Source organism: Antedon mediterranea, chromosome 3 (genome assembly GCF_964355755.1).
Source record: "Antedon mediterranea chromosome 3, ecAntMedi1.1, whole genome shotgun sequence".
In the NCBI taxonomy this organism is placed as follows: Eukaryota; Metazoa; Echinodermata; class Crinoidea; order Comatulida; family Antedonidae; genus Antedon; species Antedon mediterranea.
Window position 1 is genome coordinate 37,009,874 of NC_092672.1, and position 19,221 is coordinate 37,029,094.

Genomic DNA, 19,221 nt, shown 5'->3' on the forward strand with positions numbered 1-19,221 from the left:
TCCATGACTGTTGTATCAATTGTGACCAAGCTCTAGGTTGAAAACCGGAACAAAAAATCTCCATGAAAATTAATGTTATGTATTCTTATGGGAAACTACTTTATACAACCACGAAAGATTGAGGTTTATGTACATTATACAATATCTATTCTACTAAGAAAGCATTGATTGTAAGATAGGACTAAAGGCTAGGTCATAAATGTTGGGAGGGTTGTTGAAAAGGGGACTAAAGATGCTCTGTTATGACTTTTTCAGAGGGGGAGGTATGGTCCTGCCTTAAAGGATGTAGACATATTAATGCAATAAAAAATAAATATTACTAACTGCTGTACTACACAATGACTCATTTAAATGGGATATGTACAAAGAGGTAACAAAAAATGTTGTTAATACAATACAATATATACAATGGAAAACTGGATTATCTGAATTTTAGTTGGTTTGTTGTTGTGAACTATACATATATTGCAAATGTCAATGTCTGCTGTGCCAACAGAATAGGTATCTGCATGTAGCTCATCTTACTTAAACTCTGTCTACACTATCAAACTAGTTTGACAAAAAATATGGTAGTGATATACCCAAATCTGGTAGTGGTATGACATTATCATGTCCATATATTGGCACTCATCACATTTTTTGGCACATGCATTTTGATAGTGTAGACAGAGCTTTAGGAATGTTAATATATAATAAATTACAATTAGCAATCTTAATTACATTAATATAACAATAATCATAAAAATTACATTAATCTTGAAATATTAGCAATGGTGGTGCTGTAGTAAAAGCAATACAATTATTTTTGAAGTTGCTTAGAAAAAAAGACATTTGTTACGATCATTAAAATGTTACTGTGCTCAAGTATCTCATAAAGCATGGTTCCCACAAGTACACAACGTAAGTACGCTGCCTGCAAGTGTTTCGACCAATTGTGATTGGTCAAGTCACTTGCGTTGCAACCTACTACGTGGGAAGCAAGCTTTAATGAAAACACCTGAAATAATGAAAAAAAAAAACAACATAATATTGCGATAATACCCACAGAACAGTTACAGTATACAACCAGTTGGTATCGTAGTTGTTGAATGGTCGCTGGGTGAGTTTAAACCAGTTACAGTAAGAGTTTATTTTAAACTGATGTTTGATAAATTCCACCTGTTGATGAGTTACCATCTTGAATTGAACACGTTGGTGTCGTAGTTGTTGAATGGTCGCTGGGTGAGTTTAAACCAGTTACAGTAAGAGTTTATTTTAAACTGATGTTTGATAAATTCCACCTGTTGATGAGTTACCATCTTGAATTGAACCAGTTGGTGTCGTAGTCGTTGAATGATCGCTGGGTGAGTTTAAACTTTCCACATCCTCCTGTCTACTGTGAGTTTGACGATCAGATAATGTTAGTTCTGCAATTACAACATTATGTCTAATTAAGTATTTTATTTATATTTACATCATCATAATCCTTCAGATATCAACCAAGTGTGATATAAATATGCAATAAAAGTGCACAGTGAATGCTACCACAGATAGTGAATGTAAACAAATAAACAACTCACCGGCACTTTGCACGCTTGGAGTGCTGGGTTCCGAGTCTCCCAGCAATGTGACCGTTTCTCTCGTATCTTCAATTTTTCGATTATTAGCGTTTACAGTCGGGGTTCTGTTGATTGTCAGGTGTTCGTACGGTGGTGGCAAGTCAGTATTTTCATCTTTGCAAAGTCTAAAGATAACAGAAACAAAAAGATATATAATTAAATTTTGAATAAAAATCTCTCAACTTCATTTGTTTGTCGCTCGAATTACTGGATTTGTTTACAATAAAGAAGGCAAATTTAAAATGAGTTTCTATAAAACCTATGTCCCTTATATTTTTCATATATTCTCATTATGATACATAATTCACATTAAATTAATAGTTGTATTAATAGTTGTATTAATAGTTGCTGTGAGAACACAAAATAGAACACCATACATAAGCTCTGTCTACACCATCAAAACTAGTTTGACAAAAACAAATATGGTAGTGATATGCACAAATATGGTAGTGATATGACATCATCATGTCCATATATGGGCACATCACTTTTTTTGTCACATAAAGTTTGATAGTGTAGACAGGGCTTAAGTAATGAAGTGTAATAACATTGGCCTAGGTATGGATTGATTCTATTAGTTATTACTGATCTGCAAAAAGCACTGAACCATGACAAGCCCAAGGATTAGTCACTGTTGATATGGTAATTGATTGATACATCATGCACGCTGCTTAGCTAAAACGAGGAGTTGTTTTAACTCTCTGGCAAAAATCAATAGATAAAACTTGTCTCACCTGTATGGAGGAGGGGGACTCTGGAACAGACCATCAAATTCATCAGGGGGTGGTGGAGGACCACACCCTACCTCAAAATCTACCTGCGACAGTTGCTGTAAATGTTCCCTATCCCGCACTGTAATAACAAAATATTCATGATAGTTAAACGGGTCATGGTCTAGTTGGGTTAACAAACAACCAACAAAAAAATGACACAAAATCAAAATTACGTACAAATCCGTAAGTAGGCCATTCTTCTTTGTCGCATCCGATATATCATAATGAGAACGACTCCGAGAATGAAGAAAGAAAATGCCATAGTCAACATCCACTGCATGTTTGTCTCAATATTTTTACCTGACGTTAAAAAAGAAAGAATATAATAAGTCTCAAGAGTGGATTATGAAATAGTCTCAAGAAGGATAAAGTTGTGATGTTGATTTCACACAAATTCATATTGCTTACCATTGTCCCCTCCCTTACACGTGTAGCCACAACACTCTACATTAGACCGTGTGTAATCGTTGCAGCTAGGCAATGCGCATGAAGCAGACGAACACATGGTGGATTCACCACAGGTACATGAGATACATGGATCAGACTGAACTGGTTTAAACCGGTCGCCTGATTTATAGACCTTGTCAAGCCCATCAAAGCAAATGTAGTCAACGTCTGTGAAATAATCAATTCAAATTCTGACCGTTTTATTATTGGCATAATGGGTCATTTTGAGAGGAAGTATGGGTTAAAAATTGAAAGTAATATTAGTATTTTTTTTATTTCATAAACAAATTGAAAGTAAATACTATATTATTAATAAATACCTTTTTTGCATACATATCCAATCTCATTGTTACAGCTGGTTAGGTCAATTCCAAGCCTTGGCCCGTCCCGCATACTCACATACCCGCAACGTGTGTCGTTCAAGAATGCTGGATCTGAGAGACTATGGTGATCTATCATATGCACTTCTAGCATAACAGCCTGTTGATGGTTTAGAGGTTGATCTCGATTGACCTCTGACCAGTTTGAACTATTGACCCTTTCTGAGTACTGATATCCAATCCAGTAAGTAACTAAAGGGGGCTCTTTCCATGCATTTACCAATAGGCCTAAGAATTTTAATTCTAGATCGTTTTCTGCTGTAGCTAAATGAGCATTTGTCTCGTGACATGCTTTTTCTGCTTCACCGAAACTTACAGCTTTTTTGTTGAATTTATAACAAGAAGGTTGTTTTAAGTTGGAATTTATCCATCCATCTGGACATTTTTCTGAAAGAGAAAACATTTTTATTATTAAACCCAAAAGAATATAACCAACATATTAGGCTTGTTGAATTAAAAAAAATGAAAAGAAAAGACTAAAAATTCAGTCACTTTAAAGAGACAATTACGATTCTTGGAACATACGTACCTTCTATGCGTATACCTGATAAATGATATTCTGGCCGTCGCACATACGTTTCTGATGGAGCTTGTGGTGTGGTTTGAGGGACTGGTAGACTACACAACACAAAACTTGGATTTACAGCTATTAAATAAAAATTTATTAAAATCTGTTAAACAAAATTTCATTCAAAAAAGATTTAAAGGAGCTTTCTTCAATTTGCAATGCTTGAATTTGTCTTATCATTTATTGTTTGAATTCAGGATGTGCATCTTAATTTTTGCGGATTCTATGTTCACACGTGACAACCAACGTGTACATACAACATACAGTAGGTCTAATGTCATTGCAAATTGAAACAGATCCCATTATTGAAACCTCCCACCCTACTGTATGTATTTCTGAAAAGTTCACTAAATAAGTTTCAAATCAAATCTACGAAAACAAATTGAATCAGGATTACAATTTTTAAAGCTTTATTATTCATATCATTCAATTTATATCACAATAATTTTAATGGAGTTATACAATCATTCAATTTATATCACAATATTAATTTTAATGGAGTTTAATTACATATCCTACCTAGTTAGGCCTAGGCTAGGCTATATTAATTATACTGAAAATGTCGTTCTTCAAAATAAAATATTTTTGTTTTTATTTACAATATTAATTATGGGAAATTTTCAATCATACTAGTTAATACTAGGCCTGGAACTAGACTTTTCATCTTCCCTCCGCCCTCAGCATAACATACACACAACATAGGCCTAAAGTAAAGGCCTACCTAGGCCCTAGAGGCCTAGGATTATTATTTAATTTAAAGGTGTCATCAGACACACAATGAACAAAAAAAATAAAAACACATCACAAATACTAACCAATGACGAGTCCTATCGCTGTCATCATCACACATTTAGACAATTTTTCGAAGATTATTTTAAAATTCATGTTTCTCACAAACAACCCTTAGGCCTATTATCACGTAAACATTATTTTAGAACATTATAAGCTAGCCTATCTGGGGAGAGAGAGAGTAAACTTGTACTTTTTCGATCCATAAAATGGCTTCTTTGTGACCTGTTCGGCGACCAATAGGTCAAATCCATTTTCTGTCACGTGACACAGATGATAAGAAGAAATAAAGAACTCGAGCGTTTTTTATTTTGGACGTTGTTTATTCTGCATGCAACACGGGTTTTTTTGTTAGGCTAACTGCCGATCTATCTAAAATCATAGTTAATGTGAGTTAGGTTGTTTTTTTAAATCTCATCATAGGCCTAAACTGCTAGTTCTACTATTACCATTGTAGCTGAGACAGGTCCTGTGACTGTGTCAGTAGTTGAGAGCCTGATAACTAGTGATACTCTGGCTAGGCCTTAGTTAGCCTCTAGCTAGCTGTCTGTGACAGTGATGATAGCGTGCTGGAATGCGTCCAGACGGGAGAGTGAATTTCATTTCAGGAGTCGAGTATGAATAATTAGGGCCTAGCCTTGTGTTTGTAGGTCAGTTCCTGTCTACCTGCCTCTACGTAAGGCGTCCGTGCCTAGACTAAGCTAGTACGTAGTAATACTGCTAGTGGTGGTAGTGGCGGTGTCAGATGAAATCAGTCGCGTCTGAAATCGGTCGCGATAAAATCAACTTCCGGTATTTTGTATGGCGCGCCGTTAATAGAGCTATACGTTTAATGATATCGGTCGCGTTTGAAATCGGTCGCGCTATTTTGCATGGGACGCACTAGATACATTTTTTAATGAAAATGCTAATTATGTTTTTAGTTAATTTTGAATATAGAATTTCTAATACTATTAACATTTTGTTTACCTCGATCGTTATTATTTTTTTAGTACAGTAGGCCTAAATATAAATATTTATCTCATTATTTATAAATAATTTGTGTTTTCATTTTATCTTACAGGTGTCAATGAATAATTGTAATGTGTTCGTTTAGAAAATCGTTTTAAAAAGTGTTATTGAATATTGTTTAAGTTTTTGAAAAGATTAGCATGCCACTGTTTAAAGTTTTAAAAATGTTGAATTAAACAAGTAGACGCGCCTATTGCGTATTTTTTAATCACAGTTAATTACGAAACTAGTTCTATACCTGCAAGTGGATACCAGCTACTAGTAACTCGCCTTTTAACTAAATAATAATCATTTTTTACTAGAAAATATTTTAGACCTAAACATTAGAAATAAAAATATACACGTGATTTGCCTCAACAATATTCATTATAGGCCTAAACTTAATATTATCCTACATAACGTACGGACATAAATAAAATAGAAATTATAATACGGTAAGGTAATCCAATAGTAAGTTTTTAACGACATGGATATGATATATCTGCCACAGTATGCATAAGTATAAAAATAGATACGCTGGCTTTACGGGCTATATATTGTTTGATTAATAAAAAACACAGACGTATATTCTCTATATAATAATATTAATTACAGTACATAATAAAATAGAGGTAAATTATTATATGCCTAATAAAATATTTAAACTTGTTTAGAAATGGCCATTTAGAAAAGACACAGTCCTTCTTCTCCGAGACCTGTGAAAAAAAAAAAAATGATAATAAATATTTATTAACCAAAATAAAAAATATCCACATAAATAATCTAGTTCCTAAAAAATATCAATTAAATAAACTATATAAACGAAGAAAATGTATATCCCGCTAGCATGCATCTCGCTCCATACAAAATAGCTCGACCGATTTAAAACGCGACCGATTTAAAAATACAAAATACCGGAAGTTGATTTTATCGCGACCGATTTCAGACGCGACCGATTTCATCGTAAACCGTAGTGGCTGTCACCGGGCCATGTTTATTATATTTTTCTAAAAAGTAAAATATTAAAAACAAAAATTCTGTAATTAAATAGTATGCATAATTATTAATATATACACATTCAATATGCATCTGCTCAATGATAATGTATTGTGTGGTCTACTATGGAGGTATAATTTACGTCTATAATATTAATAACTATACGGACTATCCACAGTGATGTTGTTGAATAAATTAAAAGTAAAAGACGTTTACTATATAATTTCAATATAAAATTTAATGACAAAAAGAGAGATCGACGTTATTATTGTTTTGTATTCACTTGATCTTGAAAATGGTTCTATGATGGTACCGAAACGTCGATCTCTCTTTTTGTCATTAAATTTTATATTGAAATTAAAAGTAAGTTTATTTTTTTTATCAGAGGCTTATGATTTAAATATTATTACTATTAGTGATATTTATTGAGATTTATATGAACTTATGGCCTCACTGTGGGGAGTGAACAGTACACCAGCAACTGAACAATGGAATTACAACGTTTCAACCAGCAGACAAACTACATACAATCAAAGACCAGTAGCAGGAGAAGTTGATGCAGGTTTATCACGAAACAAGACAACATTCAGAAAGAAACATTTGTCTAATAGTTTTACAACGTAAGATGCAAAAATTAGATATGCAAATGTTAAACATAGAATAATGTAGAAAAGAATTGGGAAGCTCTCAAAAATGTGACCAATCACCAATACCATGTGTATATCTTGCCCATTCCATCCAAAAGCATGTCTCAATTAATATTTTAACATTACAACTTTTTCATTATACAGTAAATAACATTAAACAATAATAATATAACTTTATAATAAAATATAATGACAAAAAACAAGAAGATCGACATTTCGGAACCATCATGGAACCATTTTCAAGATCAAGTGATTGAATTATACAAAATTAACAAACACCAAAGGTGACAGGAAATACTAATTAATTGGTTAATTAACAACAAAGAAGGCCTAAGATTCTAAGGCTTAAGTTATTAAGATCCTCCTTCTTAATTTATAAACAATTTAGCTTTGACTGAATCGTTTTGTTTATTAAGTGTAGGTTTCAGTTCTTTGATCCAGAGCATTTCCTTAATTAAACAATCAAATTTGGATTTGCACTTAGACAATATCCTGAAATGATTAAAAGTTTCAATAGGACTTATATTATGTTTCTTTAAATGCTCTCCTATGGTGCCTTTACTGTGTAATAATATAATTGCTATTTTTAATACAATTACAGTACACTGTATTCTCATATTGTGAAATAAGTTGACATTTTAAATCAAATTTTACTTTTCACTCATTTTTTAAAACTGCCTAACATTTGGTTTTTATAATATATTGTTTTTAGTATTAAATAGTAATTAAAATTACTAAAATAATATTTTTTACCTTAAGGAATTGGAATTGTTCAGAAACAAGAAAATGTAAATTTACTGGTCAAAGGTCAACGTCTAAGAGACACTGTGAACTGCAAGGGTAAGCATAGTGTACTGTAAATTATTTATTAAAATTGGGTGAAATACCAATAATAATAATAAACTTTTATAAAGCGCTATTTACTGATGTCACACAGCGCTAAAAGACCAACAAGAATTATTGAAAAAGGTGAAATTTTAGAAGTGACTTGAATTGCTTAAAGTTGTATTGTCCCTTGAAACACAAAAAGTGAAAGTCAAAATATTCTAAATTTAAATTTAGTAATAACAAAGTCGAAAATTCGAGCCAAACACAACAAGTTTACGTAATTAACAGTTAAATTAATTTGATTACATTTCGTCTGGAAAATCGTCGCGAGCGAAAGTAAACAAAGATTTCAAACCATGAGTATGCATTATGCATGATGCTAATTAGGATTGTTTACAACTCGTCACGGTTGAGAAGGTGTTTTCACACACATCGCGAGACAGTTTTATGATTATGCATACAGAGTAGCCAAACAAGCGCATTACATTATGAGAAATGATCCACTACGCATTTATTCTTTGTTCTTGTTCAGGGATGATGAACCAACAACAAAAAGGTTACTAAGTGAAAGGATGGCTGCAGGAATGAGGAAATTACAGATAACAGAAGATTCATCAAAGTTATGGAAAAATGGTACTGGCATAGATGATGGAATGAACACATGGAAAGAGGAATTTACTGGCATCAATTATGATGGAATAAGCACATGGAAACAGAACTTAGATAATAGGTGATGTAGTAATTGATGTATTGATTGATTTACTGTATTAACCAGAGTCACACAGATGCATACAGTATAAACATATAAAACAATTATTAATCAGTAAAACAGTTGGACTCTACTTAAAAGGATATCCCAAAAAGAAAACTTAATTCCATTAGGGTCCAGAATATCGAAAAAACAAATTGTACAGTTTCATACACAAATTATAAAAGAAGTAGTTAAAAATCAATAATCCAAGACGTAAAAAAACTATGATTTAAAATGTTTAAAATTTGTATAAAAATGGTTTTAATACAAATTCAAAGAAAAACAACAAAAAAACAGTTTAATCATGTGATATAATTGATATTCTTAATTACTGTTTTCAGATAAATATTTTAATATTTTGAATATATTAAAATTTAAATAAATAAAAACATAGGACATTTTAAAGTAGCAAAATACAATAAACAGTATGGTGTACATAGCTTAGAATGCGACTTCTTTGTATTTGTCAAAGCCTAACCGCATATCAAAGTCTGTTTTTATTGCCTTGATTTTATTTATATTCTGGTTATTGTCTTTAAAAATATTTGAATTAAAATTTAAATATTTCACAGGTTAGACGTAGAGTCTGATGAAAGTGGATGTGAAGAAGACCAACCTCAATTTATAATTGAACAAGATGTTCTGAATGCAATTAAAACACAAAATGCATCCTCTTCACTACCACCTCAAATTTTATCCAATATGTAAGTCATTTTTATTGTAATATGGCCTTATTTAATGTACTAAGCTCTGTCTACACTGTCAAACTAGTTTGACAAAAAAAGTGCCTAAACATGGTAGTGATATGCCCAAATATAGTAGTGATATGACATCATCATGTCCATATATGGGCACATCACACTTTTTTGGCAAAGTAGTTTGATAGTGTAGACAGAGCTTTAGATATTATGAATGAATAGATATTATTATAATGTGAATATGTCCACTGGTTCTTATAGTATAATGTCTGTTTTCAGAAGAGAATCTACAATGCAGCTGGTGCTTTGGAAACCTGTACCATTCCCTGGATTATATAAGGCAGAAGAGGACGACTTATCTACAAATGAAGAAACAGCAGACGACAAACAAGATACAGCAGACGACAATATGGCAGATTCTCCTGTTGATGAGGATATGGATTTATGACAAAAATAATCAAATTGTTATATGTTTAATAGTACTCAGTGGCCGTATTCACACTTAGGCTAAGGGAAACAATTAAGACAAATCTCCTATCTAAGTGAATACAATTTAGGGAAAATACTTAAATATTTATTGAGTTAAGTGAAATATTTATTTTACAGCCACCGATTTCTGGTCGCTAATGCTGTAACTTTGTATTGCATATCAAAATCACACTACTGTATTTATTTATGTTGTTTCAGGATGGGAAAGCCAATGAAGGTTGATAAATAATTGTTTAGGTACACAATTCTATACAGCTAGCATTGCATTATTTTACTACTGTGTAATATGTGTACTGTAATGTGTTGAAGACACTGTGCAGAAATGTTTAGTTAGTTGTATATATAGCTTTTTTTTGCCATCAAATGCTTTTTGGAAATAAAACATAGCATGCAAATACTGTGAAATATCTTTTATTTACTGTGATACCAACTAATAATTAACTTTATATACAAAAATGAATGAAATCTCCAATCCAATGCTTTTAAAGGATAAAGTTTCAATGTAAGCTCCTGCTTCTTGTAAACAGTCACAGTCAAACCCTACCCATTGGAATGTTTTGCTGCACTACATGAGCAACAATTATGATTATTTAGTTATCATGTTCATACGCAAATATTATTTAGAGAACTATTTTTGAGAATCTCTTGGCTTTGAACTCCGACTGTTTCTACTTTTAGAGGTTTTTGAAGCACTTGATGATCTGCTGGATGAAGAAGTAACTTTACTTGGTGCATCTACAAGAGTTTGTGAGAGTGTTAGGTCAGTTGAAGAGGGTGCTTTTCTTGGTTCTTCTACTAGAAGACTCGTTTGTGAGAGTGATAAGCCACTACCATGTGTCATCGTCTTCAACATTTGTGTAATGGCAACAGGAGATACATTCATCTTCAGTAAATCCATTAGGATTCTGATAAGAAAATATTTTATGTTTATGGCATACTTGTTTAAGAAAGTATATGAATTCAGGTCTCCTGGTATAGAGGCCAAGCATAAATGCCTATTGGCCCCTTACATGAAAAAACAACTTTATTGTATTAAACATAAAGGCATATAGGTATTTCAGCAACTTTTTAAGTATGTTCTATTTTTTAAGTAGTGCCCTTTTCCATCAAAATAATTTATTATTGATTCCATTATTAATTAAATCCTAAATTAAATATTTATAATAATCAAACTTAAACAATATTGATGTGCTTACTTGTACACAGCCGGGCTAAGATTGACACCTGACAAATTGCAAAGCTCATATAGTTCTTGATCATCAGCCGACAAGGAATCTTTACCATAAAGTCCTGGAACTGAAAAATGATGGGTAGTGGCTTGCACTTTTTTCCCTCCACCACTTGTCATGCTTACTTTATAGTCCGGATTCAGTAATTCTATAGCCAGTAAGTAGATGTATAAAATAGACATGATGTCAATAATGTAATTATTAAGTCCTATCTATATTTTTTAATGGTTCTCAACCATTCCATTGTAAAACAATAAGTGACTTTATTCTGTATACTGTACATACATGTTTACTGAACTGAGAGAGTGAAGTTAAAAAAAAAATGTAGTAATCTATAAGTCAACTGTCTTTCTCTTTCTTTAATACTGTATGTAGGCGGCCTATGTACTGTCTGTTGTAGACTAGTCACTAGTGACAGTGTATGGAGTATGATAAAATTTAGGCTTTTCTAATACTTAAATAGTTAGCGCTTTATTTTAGTTAATAGTAGGTCTATTATATAAACATAGATTTGGGTATAAGGTCTGCTTAAATCTAACTACAGTTTCAGAGATATCAGAACAGCCTAGGCCTAGATTTAGAAACCAGGCCACTTTCAAGAACAGAGCCTCACGCGGCCGGCCCCGTTGCGTTGTTTGCACTCTAGCTAGAGTAGTGGTAGGCATAATAGGCCCTAGCCTAGGCCTAGTAGTAGCTAACCTTTGTTACCTACTTAATACGCACGGGCCCCTAAAAATAAAGTACGAACAAATATATTCTATTACTTTTAATTGTTACCTATGACAATAATAATTAATATTCAGAACTTGTAAAAAAAACAAAATCATTTCCGCGCGCCGCGAGAATAATGCGAGTACAAAATAAAAAAAACAAAAACAAAGTGTTTACCCTTTGACATAGGAAGACACAATGGACAATTTATTAAAATTTATGAATAAAAACATAGTGTAAGCCTATGTATATTTATATTTTCACGTAAATAAACAAATTAAATACATTTTAATTTTATTTAGGTGATACGTGCGTATATATCGCCTGTTTGTAATTTTATATTTGACCACAAATATGAAACAATGTTTTAAGGTTGAAGTTCATGCAAATTTTGTGTATCGTCGCGGGAACGGAGTTTCGTAATAGAGATTTGTTTAAAATAAATCCATTGGAATCTCCATAAATGTAATATAATGGCTGACGTAAAGGTACTTTGATAAGTCTAAAATATATAATATATCGAAATGAGTCAATTTATTAAAGTATTTGTAGGTAGAAGTTGTGTAGTCACTAAGTTTTTGTAAGGTTCAGCATGTATCCCGGCCATGATTGACCTAGGCTATTGTGTTCTGTATTGCTGGGGCTTGAAACACCGCTTACTTCAACTTGACAAGCATACAGTACTTGTACTACTGCTGCTGTAGGCTTGGGTCTAGGCCTCCTATTATAAGGCACCATTGTAGTACTGTACCACCAGTTATTAATTTAATAATTATGTTTAGTATCTTGCTTTAATGTGTTAATAATTTCCATGCTTTTTTAATTTAGTGTACATGATTCGTTTTAGGCCCTAATCAAATCTTAATCTTATTTTTTTACATTTTTTGGCCTGTCTAAACAAGGCCTAGTTAGTTTCACTCACTCATAATTTCATAAAAACAAAACCTTTTGTTGTTTATATAAATTAAAGTTCTGGATCTGAATGGAAAAAAAAGAAGAAATGGTTGACAGTTTATCAATTAATGATGATACTGAGACGGGCGGTCAGAGGTCATCTGTACAAAATGACATTGATGCTGATGGTCTCATTAACTGATTGTTTTCTTAAATCTAAAAACTGTCCCATTTTATTTTGTTATGGTTATTTTCTGTCAGGGATAATTTTAATGAAAAGTAATGATTGTTTTTGTAATTACAGGAAGACGGACCAACTAGCCCAGATGTTCATTTTGAACCTATTGTAAAATTAGCACCTGTTGAAATTAAGACGTTAGAAGAAAATGAAGAGGAGGTTTTTAGGATGTGAGTGTAGACAAAAAAGTCAAACTCTCAGAAAACTATAAATATATATCAAAGATAAAAAAAACGCAGTGGTTAATAGGATTCCGGCATCGTAACTCAACTGCCCACCGTTAGGGAATCCGACACGCTATTGCGCATGCCCATAGCTCTGGGAAGTGAATTATAGCTTGCACTTATAGAGTGCCACACACACCACACCACCGAGAGTCGGATTGTTATAGGGATTACTGTAGCCTAGATAGTCGTTGCGCGAGGGAGAGAGCGATGAATGAAACTTTGCCTATGACATGCATGACGCGTTAAAATAATTATAATGATATTAATAAGTATCAGTTTCTATCTAAGATTCGTAATGCTGTTTTTAGCGTTGCGACCCTGACTTCCCGAACAGTTTTTTCACATCCAACTTGTGATTGCATGTTGTTATCAGGGACAACTCCCTGTTGTTATGTACAGTATAATGCGTTATGAAAAATCATAAAACTAGTCATGTAATTATTTATAATTCATAATGATATGAAGTTTATATATGAATAAAGCAACCACTTTTTAATTACAAAATAAATAGTCCCACTGGTCACGTAGTCTAACTGGTAGCCCTAGCCTAGATTAGTGGATCCCGTATTAGTAGGCATCTATAGGCTAGTTTGCTGTGTGGCGCAGCTATGAAATGATCCATCGCTGTTGATATATAGTATAGAGTATAGAGTCGCCGATTACCTCGCTCTGGGCATGCGCAATAGCGTGTCGGATTCCCTAACGCTGGGCAGTTGAGTCCCGGTGCCGGAATCCTAACCACGGCGTAAAAAAAAAAGACCACTGTAATAATACAGTAATGGCAATTAGTAATGGAAAACTAAAAAATGTACTGGCAGCAAATAGCTAGCTTTAAAATTGTCAAGCCCTGTAATTATATAAACCAGCATCCTCCTAGTACAAATAAGTAACTTATCATTTGCTTTTACAGAAGAGCCAAATTATTTAGATATTTCAACAATGGAGAATCAACAGAATGGAAAGAAAGAGGAGTTGGTGATGTAAAAATACTTAAAAGCAACAACGATGAAACAAAATACAGATTAGTTATGAGACGTGAAAAAACCTTTAAATTATGTGCAAATCATTATTGTAAGTATTCAGATGGTTTTACTCTATACAGTTAGTAGAACCTTCATTTTACGTGCGGTACGAGACCGAAAGACGTACGTAAATCTTGGGTTTGTAAAATCCAGGTTGAGCTTAAATAGACCCCCAAATACACAGATCTTGGCTAAAAAGGCTGCCGTGTTTGCTTACAGACTTACAGCAAGGAGTGGTCACTAGCTAGGCCTACCCTAATCAATGCTAAGCCTAGCTAGATGCGAGGCCTAACTAGAAAAGTATTAGTTGGTTTTTATTCTATACATGACCAATCGGATTAAGGTACACTGATTACAAAAAAGATTATTAAACAAGTAAAGACTGACATCTGCTTACAAGCTACAGCATTTATATACAATGCATGGTATGCTACAACCACCTTAGGTGTGAACATGGCCTAAGGCAATGAAAAGCAGTGGGAACGAACAGTATAATGGCTGAGATAAAATCAATTGGTAAAACCTGAAGTTTACAGTGCACTCTATGAGAGATGCTTGATAACATTTATTCATGACATATACACGTATAGAATTTAATTATCCGTATTATTGTTCATTTGCTCAATATGGGCATTTTTCATTTTATCGACAAAACTGATGGGTTACCTAAGGGTTTTTTTACTACACGATTTTGACGCATTGTAAAATCAGTACAAAGTCGCTGCCTTTTTGCGTTAAATGCTAAGATTATGTTTTTGTAGTACTACCGTCAATGGAACTGAAAGCAAATTGTGATAGTGATAGAGCTTTTGTATGGAACACTCCGGCTGATTTTGCTGATGAAGAACCAAAAGCAGAAACGTTAGCTATCCGATTTGCTAATGCTGAAAGTAAGTAAAAGAATGATACCAGGTGCCCAAATATGATACTGATATGCCCAAATATGATACTGATATGCCCAAATATGGTAGTGATATGCCCAAATATGGTAGTGATATGTTCAAATATGGTAGTGATATGTTCAAATATGATAGTGATATGCCCAAATATGATAGTGATATGCCCAAATATGGTAGTGATATTACATCATCTTGTCCATATATGGGCACATCACATTTTTTTGTCACATAAAGTTTGATAGTGTAGACAGAGCTTTAGAGTAGGGACTTGGCTGTACAGTGTTAATAGGGGTATCATAGAATATAATATTAATATTCATGTTTAATACAAGATGTTCTCTGTACATGATCTTGTATTTAGTTACATCTCTACAAGGACTGTATACAGGCTAAGCTATAGTAATACTGTATTACAGAAGAATTAGGGATTTTATTGGACGTCATTATATTTTACTTATTTGTAGACTGATAATTGATCTAGGTCTGTGATTTTAGCTTGCACAGCCACTTGATTATAACAATAACAAATAAGCTTATTCATCAAATCATAATGTGAAAATAAAGATATGTACAATGTTTAAAAATTAAAAATGATGAAATGGGGTCTCGGGAAAGAAACCCCAGATTAAATAATGTTTAGTTTAGCAACAGAGAGCTAAAGCATGATGATACTGAGACGGGCGGTCAAAGGTCAACTGTACAAAATGACATTGATGCTGATGGTCTCATTAACTGATAAGTTCCGCTTTAGTAATCTTTCTAAACAAAGCAACTGAAAACAAATTAACTATATTTTTAATGAAAGAGAAAAATTGTGTGTTCTATATTTACAAGAACTGTTTGTGTTCAATTCTTACACAGATGCAAAGAAGTTCAAAACAGCTTTTCAGGATTGTCAGGAACGCTTGACTTCAGGTGAGTGTCCAGTTGGGTTATTTATCTCTAAACTCATTCGTTACTTTCGTTGTTGTTTATCTCTAAACTCATTCGTTGCTTTCGTTGTTGTTTATCTCTAAACTCATTCGTTGCTTTCGTTGTTGTTTATCTCTAAACTCATTCGTTGCTTTCGTTGTTGTTTATCTCTAAACTCATTCGTTGCTTTCATTGTTGTTTATCTCTAAACTCATTCGTTGCTTTCGTTGTTGTTTATCTCTAAACTCATTCGTTACTTTCGTTGTTGTTTATCTCTAAACTCATTCGTTGCTTTCGTTGATGTCGATAAACACATGTACTAGTATAAGTTGACTCTTCTAATAGAATTTTGGGAGAATTTCTGGCTTTTCATAGTCTGGTTGGTATACTGTACAGTAAAGTAGAGTACACTTGTTTGTAATGTTTTTTGTCCATAAAAAGATGTTGATGCTTCAATATCTAGAAAAGACTGAAGCATGCTAAGTAAATATAGCATCAGAATAAAATGTATTTAAAAAGACTTTATTAACTCTACCAAACTTAAATAGCAAAGGCTTAACACATAAGCATACAAAGTAATAAAATATAACTATTTGAATGTAGATGAAAAGAAAGATGAAGAAAAGCCAGCAGAAGAAACGGATGATGTAGCGGAAAAACTTGGAGATTTGACGGTCAAAGATGACAACAAAAAAGACGAAAGCAAAGCTGAAGAAGAATCAAAGACAAAAGAAAATGGTGACGCAAAAGAAGAAAGTAAAGATGAAACAACAGAGAAATGAAAATACGGTAGTCATAATTATAATAGATGTTATCGGGTGTCGTCGTCGTCGTTAGCTAACTGCTAATTAATTACTTGTTGGAAGTTGATAGCTTTCAGGGATGGGTTGACTCTTACAACAGGGCCTTAAGAATACATTTAAGGTAGGACATACAGCCAGACAGTCTGTGTGTAACTATGCTTTCAGTTTTGTTTAAAAAAGAGACGATCATAATCACTTGTTTGCATGGAATATAAATGAAAGTAATAATTGGTTGATGATTCGAACCAGTGATTTCATTATTCATAGGCTAGTGCATGTTTGGTGGATTAATTCCAATATATGTAAATATGCATTTTATTTATTTTTTGGCGGCTTATGATGATTTAAAGACTGAATGATATATTTTTGTTTATGTGATGAGCGATTGATTTAAAACCAGTGGTATTGTAATGATAGTGTAATGATAAAAGTCTGCATGCGTAGTGTGGTATGTGATGATATGATGCATCAGTTATTGATGTCATTTGTTATTATTTCATTGCAATGATTTCATAATAATATTAGCAGTACGGTATTGTGATGTCATAATATTGTGAAGACTATTACACTCTGTGATGTCATATGGCTTTGACAAAAAGTTTGATGTTGCTTGGACCACATCCAATTGAGCATTAAAATTGTTGGTAGAAATTGTATGAATTTTCTATACTGCCCTCTATTTTGTTTAAATTTATGTGTTGTCCCGCTACTATTTTTTTAGATTTTGGCCCAATAGTATTTTTTCTACCAAGACTAAATATATAATACAGTAATTATTTATGGCAACACATTAATTTAAATAAAATAAGGCGACATTTTTATTCGCGTGCAACGCGACTCTACAACTCACTATGTCGGTCGGTAAACACTAACTTGAGCACGCGACTGCAGCCATCTATATGGCCTTGTTTGATTATTGCCGATTTTGCAACATAACATTTTTAGGCCTTATACAAGGACAATTACAAATAATATTCTTATTATAACAAGTATTTGCAGTAGCATGGCTTTTGTTATATGGATGAATGATAGTGATATCATAATTTATATAATTTTACAGAAAGTTCCTATTAAATATGCAAAGATGTTTATTATCATTAATTTAATGAAATGCCAGAAGAATGCATTGAAAATTTGCTTTATTTTTGTAAGTACTGTATGGGGTTCATTCCAATTAAAACATTTCATTTCTAGTAGCAACAGGTTATCTCACTTTGATTGTCTTGCTACAAGAAAGTACTGTACTCTTTATATGCACTAGTTTGAAACATATTTATTTACACAGATAATTTGAAACATTTATTAGTTATATAGAACTACTGTAATATACAAATGTTAGGCTTTGCTGTCTTATCAGTTCCCCACAGGGAATTTACAGTAATAGTACTATATATTAATGCACAGGCATATTAATATAGACCCTATACATATTGTTGACATATGGCTTTGTGAGAAGTTTAGCACTTTTAATAACCATATGAATGGGAGGCATTCGATATATAGGTACCTCACTCTATTCAAGGTGTCCCTCCCAAAGGAGGATTTTACTGTAATTGAAAATGAATTGTAAACATACGATATAAGACCAATGTGTTTTTACACTTTTGTAGTAGTCTAGGTTCTAGACTGTAATTTGACTAATAGTAACAAATGAATATTGGCACATGACATAAAAGGACTTGAGCAAATTTAACTTACATGTGTATTAAGTTAAAAACTAAAGGATGTTTGCTGTCCACATTCTGAGCTGATATGAGTGTGATTAAAATGTTTACCTGAAAATTGTTAACTTTTGGAAGTTTATGTGAGCTTGTTTCATCTGATAATAAGCTGAATATACAGGTCAAAGGTTACAGCTTAGTTTGTGCTAATTTTAATAGGTTCAGTCATCCATGGTAGAGGTTTTTTTATTTTACTTGATTTAAAAATGTTTTTTTTTATTTAAGCCTTGACCTTATTTTTCCAACAGCATCGTGCGAGATGCATAATGAAATATCATAGTTGTGTTGTCCGAGTAATTAAAAAATGCTAAATACTGTAAAGTTATTTTGTTATTTTAATGCGTGTTTAGACTGCATATCATTAAAAAACAACATTTTGACACATTTGGTGTGCCATACCCGAGAGAGCTTCGAATTCCAAATGCTTGCTAGTGGTGCTCGTAAAAGAATACTGTACTGACAACGTAACAAATGCTAGCTGGTGGCGCTCGTAAAAGAGTACTGTACTGACAACGTAACAAATGCTAGCTGGTGGCGCTCGTAAAAGAATACTGTACTGACAACGTAACAAACTTTGAAACAAACAATAGAAAATTTACAATGATTAAATA

At 32.8% G+C, this 19,221-nt stretch overlaps 4 protein-coding genes across 8 annotated transcripts; 2 read left to right on the top strand and 2 right to left on the bottom strand.

Annotated features, from left to right (window-relative positions):
- Positions 1-1,147: 1,147 nt before the first annotated feature.
- LOC140045456 (integral membrane protein DGCR2/IDD-like) lies at positions 1,148-4,761 on the bottom strand. The gene is made up of 8 exons (XM_072090367.1): positions 4,582-4,761; positions 3,728-3,844; positions 3,139-3,585; positions 2,780-2,986; positions 2,549-2,671; positions 2,333-2,450; positions 1,560-1,723; positions 1,148-1,406 (listed from the first exon to the last, which is right to left on the bottom strand). The coding sequence occupies exons 1-8, from the start codon at positions 4,649-4,651 to the stop codon at positions 1,255-1,257; spliced, it is 1,398 nt and encodes a 465-aa protein (XP_071946468.1). The 5' UTR covers positions 4,652-4,761; the 3' UTR covers positions 1,148-1,254.
- A 78-nt stretch (positions 4,762-4,839) lies between these two features.
- Positions 4,840-10,330, top strand: LOC140045458 (uncharacterized). 4 transcript variants are annotated; one of them, XM_072090370.1, is made up of 6 exons: positions 4,840-4,944; positions 6,958-7,161; positions 7,948-8,028; positions 8,549-8,746; positions 9,340-9,471; positions 9,745-10,330. In XM_072090370.1, exons 2-6 carry the CDS (start codon positions 6,986-6,988, stop codon positions 9,911-9,913), a joined length of 756 nt encoding a protein of 251 aa, XP_071946471.1. In that variant the 5' UTR covers positions 4,840-4,944; positions 6,958-6,985; the 3' UTR covers positions 9,914-10,330. The 4 variants fall into 4 exon arrangements, with proteins under 4 accessions (XP_071946471.1, XP_071946470.1, XP_071946473.1 ...); XM_072090369.1 differs by having other exon boundaries at positions 4,855-4,944; positions 6,927-7,161; XM_072090372.1 differs by having other exon boundaries at positions 4,860-4,944; positions 6,927-7,161; positions 9,748-10,330.
- A 19-nt stretch (positions 10,331-10,349) lies between these two features.
- Positions 10,350-12,044, bottom strand: LOC140045461 (uncharacterized). Of its 2 annotated transcripts, none has more exons than XM_072090374.1 (3): positions 11,961-12,044; positions 11,151-11,331; positions 10,350-10,859 (listed from the first exon to the last, which is right to left on the bottom strand). In XM_072090374.1, exons 2-3 carry the CDS (start codon positions 11,300-11,302, stop codon positions 10,583-10,585), a joined length of 429 nt encoding a protein of 142 aa, XP_071946475.1. In that variant the 5' UTR covers positions 11,303-11,331; positions 11,961-12,044; the 3' UTR covers positions 10,350-10,582. The 2 variants fall into 2 exon arrangements, with proteins under 2 accessions (XP_071946475.1, XP_071946476.1); XM_072090375.1 differs by having other exon boundaries at positions 11,948-12,033.
- Positions 12,045-12,273: 229 nt separating this feature from the next.
- Positions 12,274-18,931, top strand: LOC140045460 (ran-specific GTPase-activating protein-like). The gene is made up of 6 exons (XM_072090373.1): positions 12,274-12,382; positions 13,093-13,196; positions 14,164-14,324; positions 15,037-15,165; positions 16,036-16,089; positions 16,690-18,931. The coding sequence occupies exons 1-6, from the start codon at positions 12,368-12,370 to the stop codon at positions 16,866-16,868; spliced, it is 642 nt and encodes a 213-aa protein (XP_071946474.1). The 5' UTR covers positions 12,274-12,367; the 3' UTR covers positions 16,869-18,931.
- The last annotated feature ends 290 nt before the right edge of the window (positions 18,932-19,221 follow it).